Here is a 20,664-nt window from a genome sequence, read left to right as displayed (position 1 = left end):
AGGGGAGCAACCATGAAACTGTGGCATAGATGTCTAGCTAACGCTCTTACTTGATAAATGGTTTATTATCTTCATAGCTAGAGAGCATGGCCAGCAGAGGAGAGAGACAACATTAGATCAGGCAAATCAGTTGGATTATCATAAAAGTCCAAATGTAAGAATTCTGAAGTTAAAATGCAAATGAGGCTGGACAAACAAACAAACAAAAAAAAGTGTTAGATTATGCCCTCAGCTGTGTACAAAACAAAGTTATCTGAATAAATGTACCTGCCCAGGTTATAAATTCTTAAAGACAACATGAAACTACATCACAATGTATTTAACTTCCATAATAATATGTATAGTTTTCTATCAGTTTTTGATTTCATGTTGTCTTTAACACACTTGATGATTACATGACAAGACTTTTCATAAAACTTTACCGCCACTGTAAACGTTATTTCTTTTTTTTCTACACAGACTGTAAAAGTGTATTTAATTTACCCATGCTGCATTGCCCTATCCCGGATTGTAAAGGGACTAAAGATGGTTCTCTCAGGGCAAATGTGCCAGTACTTTGCCTTTTACACTATTTAATATGGCAGTAATGTTTTATGAGCGACATAAGTTACGGTGTGCTGTGAATCTTACCCAGGCAAATCAGAATTATAATAGCCATCACAGACGCGATAATTACTGGTTAGGGTAAGAGAACAGATAGAGAACAGAGAAAGAGAAAAAAGGACAGAGAAAAACAAGGGGAAATGGGAAACAGAGAAATGAAACGAAATGCTGCAGATTAGCTTGCTGAACATGCAACATGCTGCAATGAGCCCAGAGTTTAGCGGGTTGTTTCATGTCGCCCTGTGGTGATGGGTGGAGAGAAATTTAGACAGCATATGGCCGACACAATGCCCGTGAGCAATCTATTTCTCTAACGTGTTAGTCATGTTTATATCATTGTTAAATCTAATAAAATATGCATATTTCCCCAATGGCTGTGTGTTAAGTTTGAAAGATCACATTAAATGCAATCAGTGCCATATATCAAACCCAAAACATATACAGGCTCTTTCCATGAACAGGGTCCAAGGGTTGTAAAAAATGTGTTACCAAATCTGGGACATGGCTAAAGTTTAAACACTTAAAACACTTTACAATAAGGTTACATTTCTTAACATTGTTTAACTAGTTAACATTAACTAACAATGAACACTACTTCTACATCAGTTGTTATTCTTAGATGTTAATTTCAACATTCATTAATACATGTTTAAAAGTTGGATTTCTTAAAATTAAAAACAATGAACAATTATATTTTTGCTAACATTAAAAATAATTAATAAATGCCTTTACAATATAGTATACTTTGTTAATTTGTTAGTTAATGCATTTATAATGTTATCAAATGAGACCTTATTGTAAAGTGTTACCAAATACCAATTATATTTTATCTTTTAACAACAAGATTGAATAGTTGGAATAGTTAAAAAAAATGGTATTCCCTCCATGCAGTAAAAAATGGCTCAGATTATGTTACTTCTTGCCTGACATTAGAGAATGTTACATTTTTATAATATAAGGGACATTGTGTGGTAAATATTACTTATATTAGTACAGCTAAATATTACTTATTAAAAAACAACAACAACAACAACAACAACAACAACAACAACAACAAATGTTTAACCATAAAAGGGGATACAGACATTTAACATTTTCAGGCTATAGCTACTATTTTAACATCTAATTGTTTTACAAGCTTATTCATGGAATGTGCCATAATAATTGGAAACACATTGGGAAAAGACTAAAAACGTCTTTAAAAAAAATCACAATTTTAAAACAATAAAAATATGTCATACATTATCAAATAGAACCAGTAAGACATGCATTGCCATGCCAGCAAAAAGAACCAAAAGACTTGTGTGGTCAACCAACACACTTTTTCTGTTCTTTTCCGCTACAGAAAGAGATCTCCCTCTTAGCAACAGGAAACACATGGAAGTGCTTTCACTGTCTTTACACACACACACACACACACACACACACACACACACACACACACACACACACACACACACACACACTGACACACACACTGACACACACACACACACACACACACATACATCTGAATTCACTCCGCAAGCAGACTCTGAATACAGGGAGTTGTTCCAAAAAGAGTTTTGTGGTCACTGTAAAGGAGGAACAGCACTGAGCCTGTCTCAATCATTACGTGCCTCTCTGGCCATTGCTCACATTAATAGACGCTGTGCACCTGAAGAGAATAACATCTGTCTAGAGTCCATCTGAATCCCTTTAGTCGATGCACTTAAATTCATCCAAGCAAACAGTGTTGTAGACGCTACATTCAGTGTGAGCAAGGAACAATGTCTGTTCCCATTCTGAATTTTAGATTAGCAGTGGTGCTACTTCTTAGTGTGTGGCGGCACACTTTGACTCCACATGAGCTGAAATATCGTGGGGAAAACAATGTGACTTACTTGATGTTCTCCAGCCGGCTGGAATCAGGTTTCAGCGATGTAGAGTGTTTCATCATTTTGTACATCGTGATGAGCAGGAAGATAAGATTGAGCTGTAAAAGCAAAAAAAAAAAAAAAACAAAAAAAAAAAACATTTGTTAATAAACAAAAAACGAATCTTAAAAGATTAGATAAGTGTAGTTTTATTGGGAACATTAATTGAAAACAGCCATCTAAGCATCCCTTCAGCCAGTGCCTAATACAATAACCATCTGGCATATTGTGAGACAAAGCCAAGATGACTGGCGCCAAATACAGTGTCACTATATATCAATACAAGAATACAAAAAAGCAATAAAACTGTTTAACTGCAGAATGAAAACACAAACAGTTCAGAGAACCTCAGAGACCACACATGGAGAAACGGATATTTGATATTTCCTCAGGAAAAAAAAAAAAAAAACTTGAAGGAATATTCCGGGTTATTTCGAATACAAACATCTATGGACATTTGTGGCAAAACATCAGAGGGAAAACATCCCTCAGTATGTGAAAATGCATATTTACAGTGTTACAATCACAGTGGAAGCTTAGTAGGGAATCATTCAGCACTGCAAATAAATGTAAAATACACAACTATCACTGTTGCAAGAGTATAACTGTTACTTTGCACGCAGCATCATGGGACTTGCGTGTTTATTAGTTTGACTGGTTGCATTGTGTACTGATTATATTTCTGTTCTGGACATTTGTTTTACATTTTTTTATTTAGAGTCTAATTTATTTTCTGTGGTTATCACCACATGCATTCCGCATATATTGTCCATATATATTAGCCGATTAAATAAAATATATTATTTAGTAAATACATTATATTTAAATAGTAAATAACCTAGAGCAAATAAGTTTAATCTTTGCTCCGTGTACAAAAAAAAAGACAACTTAAGATAAATGATTAGAAATGTCCAAAGTGTTCAGGATGTTAGATATACAATGTAAAATGATTTCAGATTCAAACAGTTAAAACAAATCACTATTTAAAGCTATGCATTTTGCATGCACACATAAAGTAATAAACTGAAATGATTTTATCTGCTAAATACGATAGTTGTATAAATGTTTATTGGCAATTGTCTGCTAGACTTGCATTGTAAGTGTACTTGCTGCAAACACAGTCTTATTCAGTCTTAAATGAGTTATTACTTGAATAATTTTTAAATAGTAAATAAGCCAGAAAAAAAAAAAAAAAAAAAAAAAAAAATTCTTTGCTTCGGTGTAGAAAAAAAAGACATTAAGATAAATTATCAAAAATGTCCAAAGTGTTCAGAATGTTATAAAATGTAAAATGATCAGATATTTAGATGAGTAAATAATCTTCCATACATCTGTTTCATGTCAAAAGGTAAACATTACACTTATGAAAGCTATGCATTTTCCATTTATTTACACAAATAAAGTAACTTATTTAATTCAGTTTTTTTTTTTTTTTTTAGGATAGTTGCATAAATGTTTATTAACAATTGCCTTCTTGCACTATAAATAATTAAGATTATTACTTAAAATAGTTTGATTTTTGCTCAGCGAAAAAAAAAAAGACAGGTTTAGGAGAAATTAGTACCCAGGGTGTTTAGTTATAGATCTACAAAATGTAAAATTTCTGACTTTAAATTCTGTCCAATCTTTTAGTTAAGTAAACAAAAATCTCCTGTATATCTGCCTCATTTGCGAATGTTAAAACATTCAGGGACACTGAAGACAAAAACTCACACACACACACACACACACACACACACACACACACACACACACACACACACACACACACACACACACACACACACACATACACTGTGAGAGGGCCTTTGTAACAACCTAAAGTAATACATTGGTCATACTTTATCACGTACTGTGTAAAATGACTTCCCAATAGCTACAACTATGTGGGACAACTATGTGGTGACGGAACATTTTCTGGTATAATCCATTTTCTGGAGCATAGACAGACGAGGACGTAGCAGTCTATCATTTGTGGCTGCTCTCATAAGTGGCGGTGTCACCAGCTCAAACAAGCTCTTCAGTTCGGCTCCTTGTTCGGGTGCACAAGCTCATCATTCTGCCATCAAAACAGTGATGGCGATCAATAACGCACTGCTCGTGCAATCAAGCACCGCGGCTTCTCAGAGACAGCGCGGCAAGAGAGAGAGAGAGAGAGAGAGAGAGAGAGAGAGAGAAAGAGAGAGAGAGAGAGAGAGAGAGAGAGAGAGAGAGAGAGAGGAGGGGGGGGGGGGGATTATACCTGGTTTTTGTGGCCCCTGCGCCTGAATTTATGAGCACAGAGCTATAAAAGGCCTCTCACGCCGCCAGAGCACTGACAGTGATCTGATGAGACGAGAGGAAGTAAGGACGCTCAGCAGAGGGAGAGGTAACCTAGCAAGGCAACCACTACACTCCTAAAGCTCCGTGTTCCTGCCCGTCCCATGGGCTTCCTCCATTTCGGAAAGAGCTTTTCCTGAACAACCCCCCCCCCCCCCCCATTCCTGAATCATCACTGCTAGCCAAGCAGAAGACCCTCAACTCCACTCTGGGACGCTGGAGATAGATGCATGTGTGTGTTTGTACGTGTGTGTGTGCGTCTTGAACTCCGATTGAACCAGATTAAATATTTAAGGTGCAGATGGAACTGTCTGCATGATGCAAACGTGTCACAGTCCAAGCGTGTTTTAACGTCACTCACACGCACTAATGGTTCCCGACCACTCATTAGCTCAATGTCCTGGTTTTCATGGATCTCATATGCCTGGTGCCCCAGAGCCGAGAAACCACTTTTCTACCAAAATGGTGGTGGCTCTCCTGCCTCAGCCAGTGCTCGACTGGTAGATATGCAAACTTTTCTCAGTACAACTGCCCACATTTTCCACCAGGTTTTCACAGACTCATATGATGATGTGACAAACTTTGTTAATATATAACGTGTCTACAAACAAAAGGTCTTTGTTTCCAAATGTAATGTTAATCTTACTCTGAGTTTTTATTCCATCATAAACTGCTTTTGATAGAACGACCAAAAAAAAAAAAAAAAAAAAAAAAAAAAGTGTTAAAATGTATTGATACAAACTATATTTGAAAATTCAATCATTTTAGTCAGACATAAAACAAGTATAAAGACATGTATGTCCTTTAATTAAAATAAATTAATCAAATAAAATCAATTAAAAAAATTTGAATTAACAACTTTGCTGAATCGAATTTACAGATCAGTGCTGGTCTAGCTGGTGGTCCAGCATGGTCTTTCAAGTGAATCTATTTGACTAAGATATTTATCTTAGACTCATTGGAAATATGTGCCTCTACCTACATTTCTGCAAAACTCCAAAACGTACCTATAAATACAGTTCACAGCAGTTTCCAGCTGAAATGACCACTAGAGGCGGCAGGAAAATGCCAAGAACTTTTACTCCTTTTCACACAAAAGATGATCATGGGGCATATTATTCATTAATAGAGACTTATTTTTTGTGCTGTTCTTTGCACAATACTACGTTACGTCCTCAAACCGCTATTACAATAGCATATGATTTGTAAACTAATACATTTTGATGTTTCCATCATACAACCAGCTCAGAAAGTATGTATTTTTTTCTAGCGTAGTAAACTTGCTGAGAAGCTCACCTAGTATAAAACTAACCTAGAGATGGGAGGCACACAAGTCTTGTGCAACACAAGTCAGGATAAAAAAGCTCAAAGACTTGAAGAAATTAGCTAAAATGGCATGGTTGCTTCAACAAATGTGTTTGTATCTCACGTTTTCTTTTGTTAACACAATCGGCTTAGGTATAGGATATGGCTTGGTGTACATTATTGTTTTTAAGTGCAATTTTTGACATTTCTCACTGGACATTTCATTTCTGAACAGCTGTGAAATGTTCAACAATTGACGTGAACATTCATCTGTTTTGGATAAAACTGAACACGATTTTGGCGCCATTTATTCATTGGACAATTCACTCACTTGACAATGAAAGTGTCACGAATATAAGAGGAAATATAATATCAGTATTTTGAAATGACGTCACAAGCACGTATTTCTAATGCACCTGGTTTGAAGATAGTCTTGCTGGTTAAGATATACAACCACACACATGTTGTTTGAGACCAGCAGGTTTTAAAAGCAAATGAAAAGCCAACATTTCTGGCTCAGAATCGCCTTTTCTGTGGTGGAAAATTGTGCAACGCTACTGGTGGAAAAAGGAACTAGATTAGCTGTGAAATTCATGGAGCTCTACATCGCTGCAGGATCGGGCACGAGGACGCTGAAAATAGATGTAGTATAATGAGAACCACAATGGGCTTCAACTAATTGAACAGGATCACACCATTCTATCCCTCTGCACAGCGAAAATGGGTGAAACTCTGAATAATGAGACTCGCTCTGGCTCTCTCATTGACAAGGACAAAGCCAATCTGCTGAGAATCAGGGGTCGGAGGTCAGGGGAAACCTTGGTCCTGCGTTCCCCTGAGAGGCTCTGGTCTTTGTGCTTTATCTAGCATTGTCAAGCAGCCTGAGGACTACGAGTCCTGCTTGCTGTCCGAGCAGAGCATGCAACAATAAATCAGCTTCATAAAGGGTCACAAGCGTCCTGCCGCTGATGGCTGGAACACATATTCTGATTATCAGCAACACCGCAAACACATACATCACGCTTCATCCAGCGCTGTAGCAACTAACTAAGCAGATCTTAGGGTTTGTAGGACTTCCTCTAAGAGTGGCTGCAACATGCAAACATGCATTGTCTGTAGTATTCTACAGTCTGTCAGTATCTTTAAAGTCAGATTAACATGTCCAGACATGTTAAGGCAAGACACGGCAGGCAAAAACATAGTTTTGTTTTTCACTAGTCAATTTTGAGATTTTGGGATATTTGTCTTCAATAACATGTCTTCTTTCAGACTTGTGGTGAAAAAAAGTCCGGAAAACACATTCAGGTCTTTATTTTACTACACTTTGTCTATTTGTGACTGTAGATTTATCCTAAATTCAACAAAAGTTGGCGTTCTAAATAAACATGCTGCTCCACGATTGCTGCCTGCACCCTGTCATCACATACACCGTTAGAAAGTTCTCTCTCCAAATATGGTCATTTCCTTTTTATCAGCAACCAATCGTGAAAGTAAAAGGGGGGGATTTAACTCTAAATCTAATCTCATTGGCTGATATAAATCTTTAAAGCCAGTTTTCTCAAAATGACTTTTCTCTCATACTCCAAGTCCGAAATCTCCACTTCAGTACCACGTAGGGGAGCGCGGGGCACAACCTAACGCGGGGTTAGTTGTAACACGCTTGTTTTAAATACTTCCGCACATGCTTGGATGACGAAACTTTGTTTATTTACTAGTTGCCATATCAACACTATATAGAAAAATAAAAACCGCCAAAATTATTTTATTTTTGGAAGATATCCATACACATTTATTAAACCATAGCAAAAGTAAATTTCTTACTTAAGTTAATTTTTCATCTCTATTTTTTGTGTTTATTTAAAATAAGACAAATCTGATATTATTTTAATCTCCAAGATGTTATTTAACAGTTGAGATAGTATTTTAATGTTTCGCTAACTAGCAGAAGACACTAGCAGGGTTTAAATCCCAGTTGTGCAGGCGGGGGCATGTTGTAACACTGCGTTACAATGTGCCCCTATTAGAAATATGCTATTATAGTCTATACTTTTATTAATTTTATTGAGAAAACGTGAGAAAAAGGTGAATAAAGACTGAGTGTCAATGTTCAGAAATTACTAATTATTTATTTGTTTTGAACTATGTTGTATAGCTGTGTTTTCATGTGTTCGTAGTCAAAACTCAAAAATGAGTTTATATTTAATTATTAAAAATTGCCGTTATTTTATATGAAAAAGTTTTTTAATTGTATTTTATTTAGAAAATATTTTAGTTTGTTTTGTATATTTTTTTTTATTAGATCAGATAACATTTTAAGCTGCCATATGTTATGTTACAATGTGCCCCACACATGTTACAATGTACCCCACCTATGGGGCATGTTGTCACATTTCACTTCCATTCTTTCGGGGTATATCAAGAAAAAAGTATATACTGTATTAATAAAACAAAAACACATAATTGTAGTAGACATGTGGGAAATTAATGTGGGAAAAAATAAATACTCTGAACCATAAGTAGATTTACACAAACTGAGAAAGTCAAAAAGCGGTTGTGCCCCGCTCTCCCCTATATACACCAAACTTTCCACAGTCTTGTACTTAGTTATATTATGAAGACATTTACAGAGGGATTTGTAAATATATTATTCCTAGCCTGATTTATATAACATTTTATTCCAAAAACCTTAAAAATTTTAAGGCTATTAACAGTATATTCTGATTTACATGATAACAATAGTAGATATCCATAAATCCCTCTGTAATTTGTTTCCCATCTAATATGTGAACACAATGAAAAAAATAATTTTGAACCTGGCTTTATCCAATACTCAGATTTCGTTATTTTAAATATATGCAAATTAGTGCATATTTTATTAGATAATGCATAATTTGCATATTTAAACATTAAATTACAGAAAACTTGTAATAAATTTTTTTCCCTCATCTTAATGTAGGTAAGTCAAGTCAAGTCATCTTCATTTATATAGCGCTTTTAACAATGTAGATTGTTTCAAAGCAGCTTTACAGAGATAAGCGTATAATTTAAGGTAACAGAGATTGTTTTGGCTTTATAGCAGAGTTAAGTTATTTTCCATCTAAAGTTAGTTTTGATTGATTTGCTTCCGTCGCAACGATCATTTGTTATTAAATTAGGGGCCGCTAAGACGACACCATTCCCTCTACACAGACTTTAAACGCGAACCTGTGAGAAACACTGATGGCATTCACATGTTCACATGTAATCAACTGGGAAAGTTTAATGGTTCTGCTAGTTAAAAATTTTACCCTATTCACCTGTAGTGTCTCGCTATCAATTCCATTTAAAACTATTTAACAGCCAATTGATCATTATTTTTTAAAAATTATGCATGCTTTATAAATATTAAACTTTTGTGAACTCATATTAATTGAGAGAATATATTAAATATTTGTACTTACATTTGTCACTCCAGAGAATTATTTTTAATTAACTAGTCAAGGTAAAATGGTAAACAAAAATGTTGAGAAATGCTCTCAGTCCAATTTGTGTAAATTCAAGTGGCAAATCACATTTCGTTTTGCCAGATTATTTTTGTCAGTAAATTTGGAGGTAAATGTGACATACATTATATCGGCCTTGGTCGACCACTAAATTGCACTGATCACATGAATAAACTGATTTTAAAAAGTCTTTCTTTTTCAAATGTTCTTTTTTTCTTTTCCTGGTCTGCTTTTAAATTTACTCTATGGTTAGGATGCCATTAAACAAACCCCATTTAAACCCCATGGAGTGAGAAAAATCATTGTTTGTAAAATTCACATTACTGCTAGATTATTTTATAGTGTTTGATTATTAAAAGCAGATGTGTTTCCTCTACAATTGTATCAGGCCACTTCTCTAATTGCCTTTTAAATTTGATTGCGGCATGAACCTGTGTTCGAACCGTCTGTGTGTCTTTAAATCTGTTTTCAACTAAAACCTAAAGGCTTTCCAATAAACAGAACTTCCATCACTGTTCACCCCGGCAGGAAGGTATCACCAGGTCTGTTTATGTAACCATAAAGGATATAATAAACTCAACTCTCCACAAACATCTCTACTTGTCCTTCCATTTTCAGGAAGATGATTTTTTTTCATCCAGAGATTAGAGGGCAAACAAACAGCCAGACAGATGTGAATGCCACCTGCTAGTCTTCCCATCATGCAGACTCTCTCTATCTTTGTCTCTCTCAGGCCTACTTCCTCCCCAATCTAGTCTGAGGCTCTAATCTCTTAGTTCGGAAATAACAGCCCGTTTAAACTGCAGATGTGTCAATTTTGTAGTGTCAGTGAGGGTCATCAGCTACTCTTTAAAAGGTTGAGTCAGGAAAAAACGATATATTTTTTATATTTATTTGACATTGCCGTTTTTTTAATACACATCCCGGGGGGGCTGTCTCGACCCTGTAGCTCGAAAGCACCCCACTGAGTGTCATTTGAGGATAATGTTGTGCTTTAATGCCACGTTGAAAAAGCTGCATCGTATCAAAACGATTCCTTAGAAGAGCAGCATTTCCGAACCTCTCTGCAGACCGCATTGACTGGGTCTGCCGAGACTGAACTGATCTAAGCAGAAATCAATGGCCTGCAATATGTTGAATAAGACTGAAGAAACAAAGGCAGCTCAAGGTTTTTTTTTTTTTATGCATGGGAGGATGTCAATTACTCTTTAAACTGGGAGACACAGACTTGCACTGTACAGAAATATTCTCTTTCTTGTTCTTTCACCTGGCGCATGCATTCAGCAGTCTATCACACACACACACACACACACACACACACATGTACATGCCATATACAATCTTAAGCCATGAAAAGGTCAGTAGATACTGAACACACCATAATAATGAAGGTGACGGGTCCAATGAAACTCCAGATAAAGTGATTGTCCATCCTGAGCCAGCATCTGCAAAGAAGACATGTTCACAGTGAAAGGAATGCAACAAAAGCAAGCAGTTTACAGAAAACATGTCCAATTAATCCTGTTATTTAAGACAAAAGCTAGATTTTCAACATGTTTTTTTTAACAAAAGAAGCTTGCCTAAGCAAAACTCATAGTCAGTGGAGTGTTGTGGGTCAAACCCAGGATGTTGCCATGCGGTTGCTATGGTGTTCTTGGTGATTGCTTATTGGGCCAGGTCAAAAGAGACCATCCTTTCTAGATACAACTCATCATTTTGCATAACGTAAATGTATTATTGTTTTATTTTATTTTTTACAATTTTTTTCCAGCTGTCTTATCATTCACCAGGTGAAAAATGGAAAGCTGATAAAACTATCTTTTGAGAGAACTGACTATGGAGAAAAATTACTATAGAAGAAGACAGTTTAACCTATTATAATGCCCGCCTACTGGCTGATTTGGCCCGCCCCCAGAGATTAGTTGGGTAAGTGATTTCGCTATATCTAGCGAAACACACTTACATGGGTGGACTTTCAATACCAACGCCATAGATACCATAGATATAATAGTTTATGGTAAGTGATGTTACATATCGGACACACTGTAAGTGGTTGACTGGGCCAACTGACCAATTAGATCAGACTGGGCTAAAAAGGTGGGTTTTAAAGAGAAATAAAACAGTCTCAAGCAGAGGGTAAAAAGGGGTACAATAACAATGCACACTATGGGAAAAATAATTTGTTTTTAAATCATGTATATATACTGTATACATATACATATAGTCATACTGTGACTGTATATTAGCACTGTTTGTTGTTTGCTTTTGGCATCTGATAGAGCATTGGGACCTGGAATCTGTGACACATAACATCTAACTTAACAAGCAGACACTTGCATCATAGTGTGAAATACATTCTGATATATCTTGGAATGTATTAACGTATGAAATCGAACAGTTTTTGCATTCATGTTCTTGCATAGAGAATGCTTCGGGTATTAGGGTTAGGATTCAAAACCTGCACCTTAATTATCATGTTAGAGATGCTTGCCTTTGAAAACAGTGGGAATAAACATACACACTGAGGATGATATCGTTTACTCAGACAGGCTTGTATGGGTTACGTTACAGTGTTTTATATGGGTTGATTCCGCATTAGTTTATTTAACTTTGCTCAAAGACCTGTAATTTCCTGTAACGGATCCAGTTTCTCCAGAGTGTGACTTCCAGCAGGAAACACTGATCATATAAATTGTCGATGTTACAGCGCTCTAAGAAACCAAAGAAACATCTGAGACAAATGCAATGCTACAAGCATCACTTTCATACCAATATAAACTAATCTAAAGCAAACCACTGTGCTCAGTATTAAAAGAAAATGACGTGGCATGCAGGGCCGGCACACTTCCACCTGTTTATGTGTTATAAGGAGCAACCCAAGAGCCCATGCAGGGCTGAAGCACTGCCATTAATCTGCGTAAAAGCCTCTTTCTCATGCGGCCCTCGTCTGCGTTAGAGAGCATTTACAAACAACAGGTCACCAGAGACTCTTTGAACAAAAGACACTAACGCATGCAGCCTTGCCTGGAAACCGCATTTTGTACTGTAAGGCATCCTCTGAAGACTTTTTGTGTGTGTGTGTGTGTGTGTGTGTGTGTGTGGTACCTATGGAACCGTTAAAGTGGTACACTCCCGCAGACAGCATTTCATTTAAAGAAAAAATCAAAGAAAATGTTCACTTACACTTTCTTGGTCCCGTAGCTCCTATAGTCTACAGCAGCGGACACGCCCACAACCACAGCGGGGAGGAGGTATCCCGCCATGTAGAAATACTTCCTGCGTGAATATTCGCTCTCAAAGACCTCCACCAGCATCAGATAGAGCTGAACCCCCTCCAAACACATCCAGGCGAAAGACGCCAGAAAGAAGTAATGCAGTATTCCTGCAATTATGGAGCAGGCCATCTGTGGGACAAATGCAAGGGTCAAAGACAAATAAACTAGAAAATCTAATTTAAACTGCACATACCAAGTAAAAAAAAAAATATGTATTCATGTTTTTTTTTTGTTAACATTTTAGAACATTTGGAAAAAAAATGTTTTGATGCAATGGCTCTGTTTTTTAAGACTTTCAGAAATTTAATGACATGTATTTCTTTATTACTAACCAAGGGCAGTTAAATTGCATTTTGACATTTACATTTTAAAGTTTAAAGCTACACTGTGTAACTTTTTAAGTTGATTCTTAGCAAAAAACACTTTTTTCTATCAAAAGTATATGTGCTCATTCATGTGTAATTACTTCCACCAACTAATAAAGCAGTGGTTCTCAACTCCAGTCCTCGGGATCCGCTGCTCTGCACATTTTGTATGTCTCACTTATTATGACCGCCGCTAGCGTAGCTAGCGAAAGCGGTCATATAGGGATTGTCAAAGTTTTTTTTTTTTTTTTTTCCCGTCACCTTACTGAATTTTTCGTCAACGATACCAGGGACACCGAAGCACCGGGGAACATGAAATTTGGTGGGCATGTAGCCCCACTAGACTTCTAAGGAAAAATTTCGTTTGGTCCCCGGGGGCCACTCCCCCCCCGCGCTGGGCCCCCCCAAACCCCAAACAATGCAGTTTTTCCTAAATAACTACCTGAACCGTGGCACCGAGGATGAAGAAATTTTTATGGTATGTTGGTCTACTAGACTTTTACGGAAAAATTTCATTTGGTCCCCGGGGGCCACTTCCTCCCCCGCGCTGGGGCCCCCGTAAATTTTTCGTCAACGATACCAGGGACACCGAAACACCGGGGAACATGAAATTTGGTGGGCATGTAGCCCCACTAGACTTCTAAGGAAAAATTTCGTTTGGTCCCCGGGGGCCACTCCCCCCCCGCGCTGGGCCCCCCCAAACCCCAAAAAATGCAGTTTTTCCTAAATAACTACCTGAACCGTGGCACCGAGGATGAAGAAATTTTTATGGTATGTTGGTCTACTAGACTTTTACGGAAAAATTTCGTTTGGTCCCCGGGGGCCACTTCCCCCCCCGCGCTGGGGCCCCCTTAAATTTTTCGTCAACGATACCAGGGACACCGAAACACCGGGGAACATGAAATTTGATGGGCATGTAGCCCCACTAGACTTCTAAGGAAAAATTTCGTTTGGTCCCCGGGGGCCACTCCCCCCCCGCGCTGGGCCCCCCCAAACCCCAAAAAATGCAGTTTTTCCTAAATAACTACCTGAACCGTGGCACCGAGGATGAAGAAATTTTTATGGTATGTTGGTCTACTAGACTTTTACGGAAAAATTTCGTTTGGTCCCCGGGGGGGCCCCCGTAAATTTTTCGTCAACGATACCAGGGACACCGAAGCACCGGGGAACATGAAATTTGGTGGGCATGTAGCCCCACTAGACTTCTACGGAAAAATTTCGTTTGGTCCCCGGGGGCCACTCCCCCCCAGCGCTGGGCCCCCCCAAACCCCAAAAAATTCAGTTTTTCCTAAATAACTACCTGAACCGTGGCACCGAGGATGAAGAAATTTTTATGGTATGTTGGTCTACTAGACTTTTACGGAAAAATTTCGTTTGGTCCCCAGAGGCCACTTCCCCCCCCGCGCTGGGGCCCCCGTAAATTTTTCGTCAACGATACCAGGGACACCGAAACACCGGGGAACATGAAATTTGGTGGGCATGTAGCCCCACTAGACTTCTACGGAAAAATTTCGTTTGGTCCCCGGGGGCCACTCCCCCCCCCCCCCGCGCTGGGCCCCCCTTAACCCAAAAAAAATGCAGTTTTTCCTAAATAACTACCTGAACCGTGGCACCGAGGATGAAGAAATTTTTATGGTATGTTTGTATACTAGACTTTTACGGAAAAATTTCGTTTGGTCCCCGGGGGCCACTCCCCCCCCCCGCGCTGGGGCCCCCGTAAATTTTTCGTCAACGATACCAGGGACACCGAAGCACCGGGGAACATGAAATTTGGTGGGCATGTAGCCCCACTAGACTTCTACGGAAAAATTTCGTTTGGTCCCCGGGGGCCACTCCCCCCCCGCGCTGGGCCCCCCCAAACCCCAAAAAATGCAGTTTTTCCTAAATAACTACCTGAACCGTGGCACCGAGGATGAAGAAATTTTTATGGTATGTTGGTCTACTAGACTTTTACGGAAAAATTTCGTTTGGTCCCCGGAGGCCACTTCCCCCCCGCGCTGGGGCCCCCGTAAATTTTTCGTCAACGATACCAGGGACACCGAAACACCGGGGAACATGAAATTTGATGGGCATGTAGCCCCACTAGACTTCTACGGAAAAATTTCGTTTGGTCCCCGGGGGCCACTCCCCCCCCCGCGCTGGGCCCCCCTTAACCCAAAAAAATGCAGTTTTTCCTAAATAACTACCTGAACCGTGGCACCGAGGATGAAGAAATTTTTATGGTATGTTCGTCTACTAGACTTTTACGGAAAAATTTCGTTTGGTCCCCGGGGGCCACTCCCCCCCCCCGCGCTGGGGCCCCCGTAAATTTTTCGTCAACGATACCAGGGACACCGAAGCACCGGGGAACATGAAATTTGGTGGGCATGTAGCCCCACTAGACTTCTACGGAAAAATTTCGTTTGGTCCCCGGGGGCCACTCCCCCCCCGCGCTGGGCCCCCCCAAAACCAAAAAAATGCAGTTTTTCCTAAATAACTACCTGAACCGTGGCACCGAGGATGAAGAAATTTTTATGGTATGTTGGTCTACTAGACTTTTACGGAAAATTTTTGTTTGGTCCCCGGGGGCCACTTCCCCCCCCGCGCTGGGGCCCCCGTAAATTTTTCGTCAACGATACCAGGGACACCGAAGCACCGGGGAATATGAAATTTGGTGGGCATGTAGCCCCACTACACTTCTACGGAAAAATTTCGTTTGGTCCCCGGGGGCCACTCCCCCCCCGCGCCCCCCCAAACCCCAAAAAATGCAGTTTTTCCTAAATAACTACCTGAACCGTGGCACCGAGGATGAAGAAATTTTTATGGTATGTTGGTCTACTAGACTTTTATGTAAAAATTTAGTTTGGTCCCCGGGGGCCATTTCCCCCCCCCCTTGCGCTGGGGCCCCCGTAAATTTTTCGTCAACGATACCAGGGACACCGAAACACCGGGGAACATGAAATTTGGTGAGTATGTAGCCCCACTAGACTTCTACGGAAAAATTTCGTTTGGTCCCCGGGGGCCACTCACCCCCCCCCCCCCCCCCCCCCCCCCCGCGCTGGGCCCCCCCAAACCCAAAAAAATGCATTTGTTATTGCTTTGTAATTTGTAATTGTAAACATTTGTAATTGTTATGGTATGTTGCTCTTAAGGGCCCACATCAACCTAGCCCATACTCACTCATTTGTGATTTGCGCCCCTCCCATAAAAAATGAAAATGCAATATTATTCTGCTTTAATCGCCCCTATCTTCAGTGGAGATGTTCAGAACTGCACCATATTTCATGTGTATGATTAACTTGACATCCTCTGGGGGTATCCTCTGCTAAGTTTTGTAGAATTTCATCCATGGGGGGGTATAAAATAAATTCATTTATGTGCACATTTAGTGACTGTACACTCATCGGCCTGTAGATGGTGCTGTTGAGCGAAGGGTTGCTGGTTTAGGATGATACTGTCACACACACACATGCAGGAATACAAACAAACGCAAGCATGCACACACACTGACATCCACACGCACAGACACACACCCATACACACACATACAAATCCACATGCACAGACACACACACACAAACACACACGCGCACACATGTACGCACACATACATACACGCACAGACACACACACACACACACACAGACACACACATACACACACACACACACACACACACACACACACAGACAGACATGCACATACTATTACTTTTTTTAGGTATATACATAAACACGCAATACAGCCAAATTACTCCACGTCATTTATTTTTGTGGAAAGCCAGTGCAGGCCTGAGCGGCGGTCATATTTTGTACCGCGATGCGGTACATCTAGTTTAACACACCTGAATCAGATCATCAGCTCGTTAAGAGAGACTCCATGAACTGAACTGAGTGTGTCAGATAAGAGAGACATACAAAATGTGCAGAGCAACGGGTCCCGAGGACTGGAGTTGAGAACCACTGTAATAAAGTATTCTCATAAGCGTAAAATCTGCCATTTATAATACATACGAGTGATTGGCGAATGGCGGCAGCCATGTTGCGCCTCCATCTTGAAAATACATTTGCCAAAGAGGGACATACCTGGAAATTCGCCTTTCGGGTTTTACACTCAGTGACACCGTGACAAATGTGAGGGGGAGATTACTCACGACTGCCGACAGATTTGAAAGATTGCTGAAGATGGAGGATCACGCCTATTTTCGAGGACATACAGCAGAGTCGCCAAGGAAGCGAAAGAGAATTAAAAAGTCAACGCGACAGGCAAATCAGCAAGACCAAAGTCAATATTGGAGTAACTTTTCCCAGATGGAAAGAGCTCATGAGGAGCAAAGATTTTAAAATGGACGCCGAAGCTGCTTTCTTCTCGACAGGTAATTCAGCCTATTTGTGTAGGTAAAATTCAAAGTTTTATAGTTGCTTGTCTAACCATAGCATGGTTGTGCATAACGCCAGAACGACCTCTAGTATAACTTGCATTATTTTCCTCGCGTCAATGGTGAAAAAGTATTGTTTACCTTGTAACATAAATCTGTGCCGCAACGGATCACAGGTGATGAATAGTTTTAAAGGCGCAATTTTTGCGAAGTCGAACTGGAAGCCATGTTAATCTTGGAATAATACGGCCACCATAGGAGTTAAAACGCCCTCGGAATTGAAAGGAACAGAAACTAATATTCACTGGGTAGTCATATACAATTTCACCGCTAGATGGGGGAAAATATCACACAGTGTAGCTTTAAGCCCCACAAAGGGTTTATAAAAATGATTTAAATTCACACATTTAAAATATAATCAGTGTATATGTGAAATGCATTTTTTTCTTTTACTAAATTCCAGACAAAAACTGTCAATATATATATTTATGTTGGTTTCATATAGGGCTGTGCAATTAATTGAATTTCAATTTCAATTTCGATTTTTGCTCCCAACGATCACCAAAATAGTATAATCGAGTAAAAACGATTATTTTGCCATTTTCTGTTTTGAAGGAACGCTCTTATTTTGTCTTGTGTTCTGAATGACGCGCGCACGCGCACATCCGCCCTTCCCGATGCCGTAAACTCTCTCAGCTTGAATGTTTAAACTGATAAGACTTAAAAAGAAGTGAAAATGATAAACTTTAGTTACGATGCAATGCTGGCCCGATTGTACAAGTGACAATTCCATCATGTCCCGACTCATAAACGCGAATGTGTAGTTTCGACGCTTGCTTTGTCCAGCGCATTTTGAGAGACAGAGAGAGAGAGAGACGCATCACCGCTGAACACTCACGCGGTTTGTGAAATTGCGTCTTGGAGAAAGTTTTAAAATTATTGATTTGATTTTATAATCTGTGTGGATTCATTTAAGATACTCATACAATCTACATGCTAAAGTGAATCAATGTTTGTGGGGAATTTCCCGCATTATAAGTGGTAGACCTGCGGGAATTATTAAAATACTCATTGAAGGCCTTTGGGACTCGTTGGGCCTAGAGCCTATAAAATAGTTTATATATATATCTGTTAGCCTACATTATTTATTTTAATAGTTCAAAAAGTACAATGTTCACATTTCGATTTTTAAGAATTGTTGAAAGGTGTCTTTGGTAACACTTTACAATAAGGTTAATTAATTAGCATTATAACTAACTTACCTTTGTTAAGAACTAATAATGAACAATAATTCTACAGCATCTTAGATAATATTAATTTCACCATTTACTAATACGTTATTAAAATGAAAGGTTGTATTTGTTAACATTAGTTAATGCACTGTAACTAACATGAACAAACAATGAACAGCTGTATTTTTATTAACTAGCATTAAAAAAGATTAATAAATACTGTAACAAATGTTTTTCTCATTGTTAGTTCATGTTAGTTAATACATTAACTAATGTTAACTAATTAACATTATTGTAAAGTGTTACCGTGTCTTTTTAATAAATGCAACACGTTCCCAGTCATGTGAAATAATCGTGTTACATAATCGTGATTTCAATATTTACCAAAATAATCGTGATTATGATTTTTCCCATAATCGAGCAGCCCTAGTTTCATACTTGTATAACACTTTCAACATCAGTTTTGATTTAATGGCTCAAAAAATGTCACATAATGTAACCAGCAAATACACAGCCAAAAGTATGTGGATCTCCTTCTAATGAATGGCTTTGGCTGAGCCCCTTAATACCAGTGAAGACAAATTTAAATCTATGGCATATAACTACAGTCTAGAGAATTGTGTGCTTCCAACTTTTTGGCAACAGTTTGGGGTCTTTTCTGTTCCAGGATGATAATGCTCCTTGCAAATAAATTGACGAGAAATGGTTTACTGGTGTGAAAGAACTTGACTATCCTACACAAAGCCCAGACCTGAACCCCACTGAACACATTATCACCTGGCTTCACAGACAAGGCTTAAGCCTATAGTCCTAGACTACAATGCATGTTTGAGCTGTTTTAACTGAACGCAACTTGCACTGGCATATCTAAAAATTTGTCAGTGCCATTGGTTTGTCTCAAGATGCACAAATCTGCCGGCAGTCGCGAGTAATCTCCCCCTCGCATTCGTCACGGTGCCACTGAGTGTAAAAACGCGAGAGGCGAAACTTGAATTTCCAGGTATGTCCCTCTTTGGCTAATGTATTTTCAAGATGGAGGCGCAACATGGCTTCCGCCATTAGAGCGACTCGCTCGTATGTATTCTAATCCTGGTTTATTCTAAGCCCTGTGTGTGAAACCAGGCCAATGTATAGTAATAGTATAGCTCTTATGTTTAAATAGGAGACCCCCCCCCCCCATTTAAAAAAAATGTGTAAAGCCTTCCCAAATGAAAAGGGAGGACCAACTATACCTATTATCATATTCTTTATCTCTATATATATTAGGAGTATTCAAAAATATTAATGAAACTATGTTTTTTTTATTTTTTAAGCATCATAAAAGAAAAGAAAAAAATATTTCAAATAAATTCTGGACAAAAAGTGACAAGTTACTGACTCACAAGCATCCAGTAAGCCTGAAAAACTATAATCATGTGTCAAAATGCAGCTAGAATTCTCTGGAACCCCCTTCAAAAAATTTGTTTTGGATGTTGTGGACACTTCTCAAGACATTTCCATGAGACTAGCTGAAAACATCACATCCATTCAAGGTAACATTACCCTGGGCTCCGTCATGTCGATTCCGATGAGGAAGATGAGCTCAGCAATGAACAGGTTGATGCATAGGTTCTTGTGGATTGTGTTCCTGTCACTCTGCAGCCCACGGAAGAAACAGAAAGTGAAGATGCTCATAGCCAGACAGATGAGGGACACCACGATACCCACACGACTGATGACGCTCAACAACAGCTCCTGGACTGCATCTACACCCTGAGAAACACACAAACAGAGATAGAGTGAGAAAATTTAGATGCAGATCACATTCACC

At 39.0% G+C, this 20,664-nt stretch overlaps 1 protein-coding gene and 1 long non-coding RNA gene across 18 annotated transcripts in view; both read right to left on the bottom strand.

Annotated features, from left to right (window-relative positions):
* The window catches only part of LOC307150038, a 371,381-nt gene that overhangs the window by 160,282 nt on the left and 190,435 nt on the right, over positions 1-20,664 (bottom strand). The gene's annotated exons all lie outside the window — the stretch shown is intronic.
* Positions 1-20,664, bottom strand: part of adgrl2a (adhesion G protein-coupled receptor L2a) — a 117,367-nt gene that overhangs the window by 11,697 nt on the left and 85,006 nt on the right. For 14 of the 17 annotated variants that reach the window (XR_013819647.1, XR_013819648.1, XR_013819649.1 and 11 more), the window contains 4 exons: positions 20,397-20,606; positions 12,809-13,029; positions 11,004-11,070; positions 2,487-2,578 (listed from right to left, as the gene is read on the bottom strand). Coding sequence is in view for 14 of the 17 variants with exons in the window: in XM_079856785.1 (XP_079712911.1) it covers positions 2,487-2,578; positions 11,004-11,070; positions 12,809-13,029; positions 20,397-20,606 (590 nt within the window). In the remaining 3 variants the exon portion in view is untranslated. Of the gene's footprint in view, positions 1-50; positions 78-630; positions 676-2,486; positions 2,579-11,003; positions 11,071-12,808; positions 13,030-20,396; positions 20,607-20,664 lie in introns of all 17 variants that reach the window. The other 3 variants (XM_079856783.1, XM_079856784.1, XM_079856777.1) reach the window with 2 other exon arrangements.

The sequence above is a fragment of the Squalius cephalus genome (genome assembly GCF_949319135.1).
Source record: "Squalius cephalus genome assembly, chromosome: 22".
In the NCBI taxonomy this organism is placed as follows: Eukaryota; Metazoa; Chordata; class Actinopteri; order Cypriniformes; family Leuciscidae; genus Squalius; species Squalius cephalus.
This window is presented reverse-complemented; position numbering and strand designations above follow the sequence as displayed.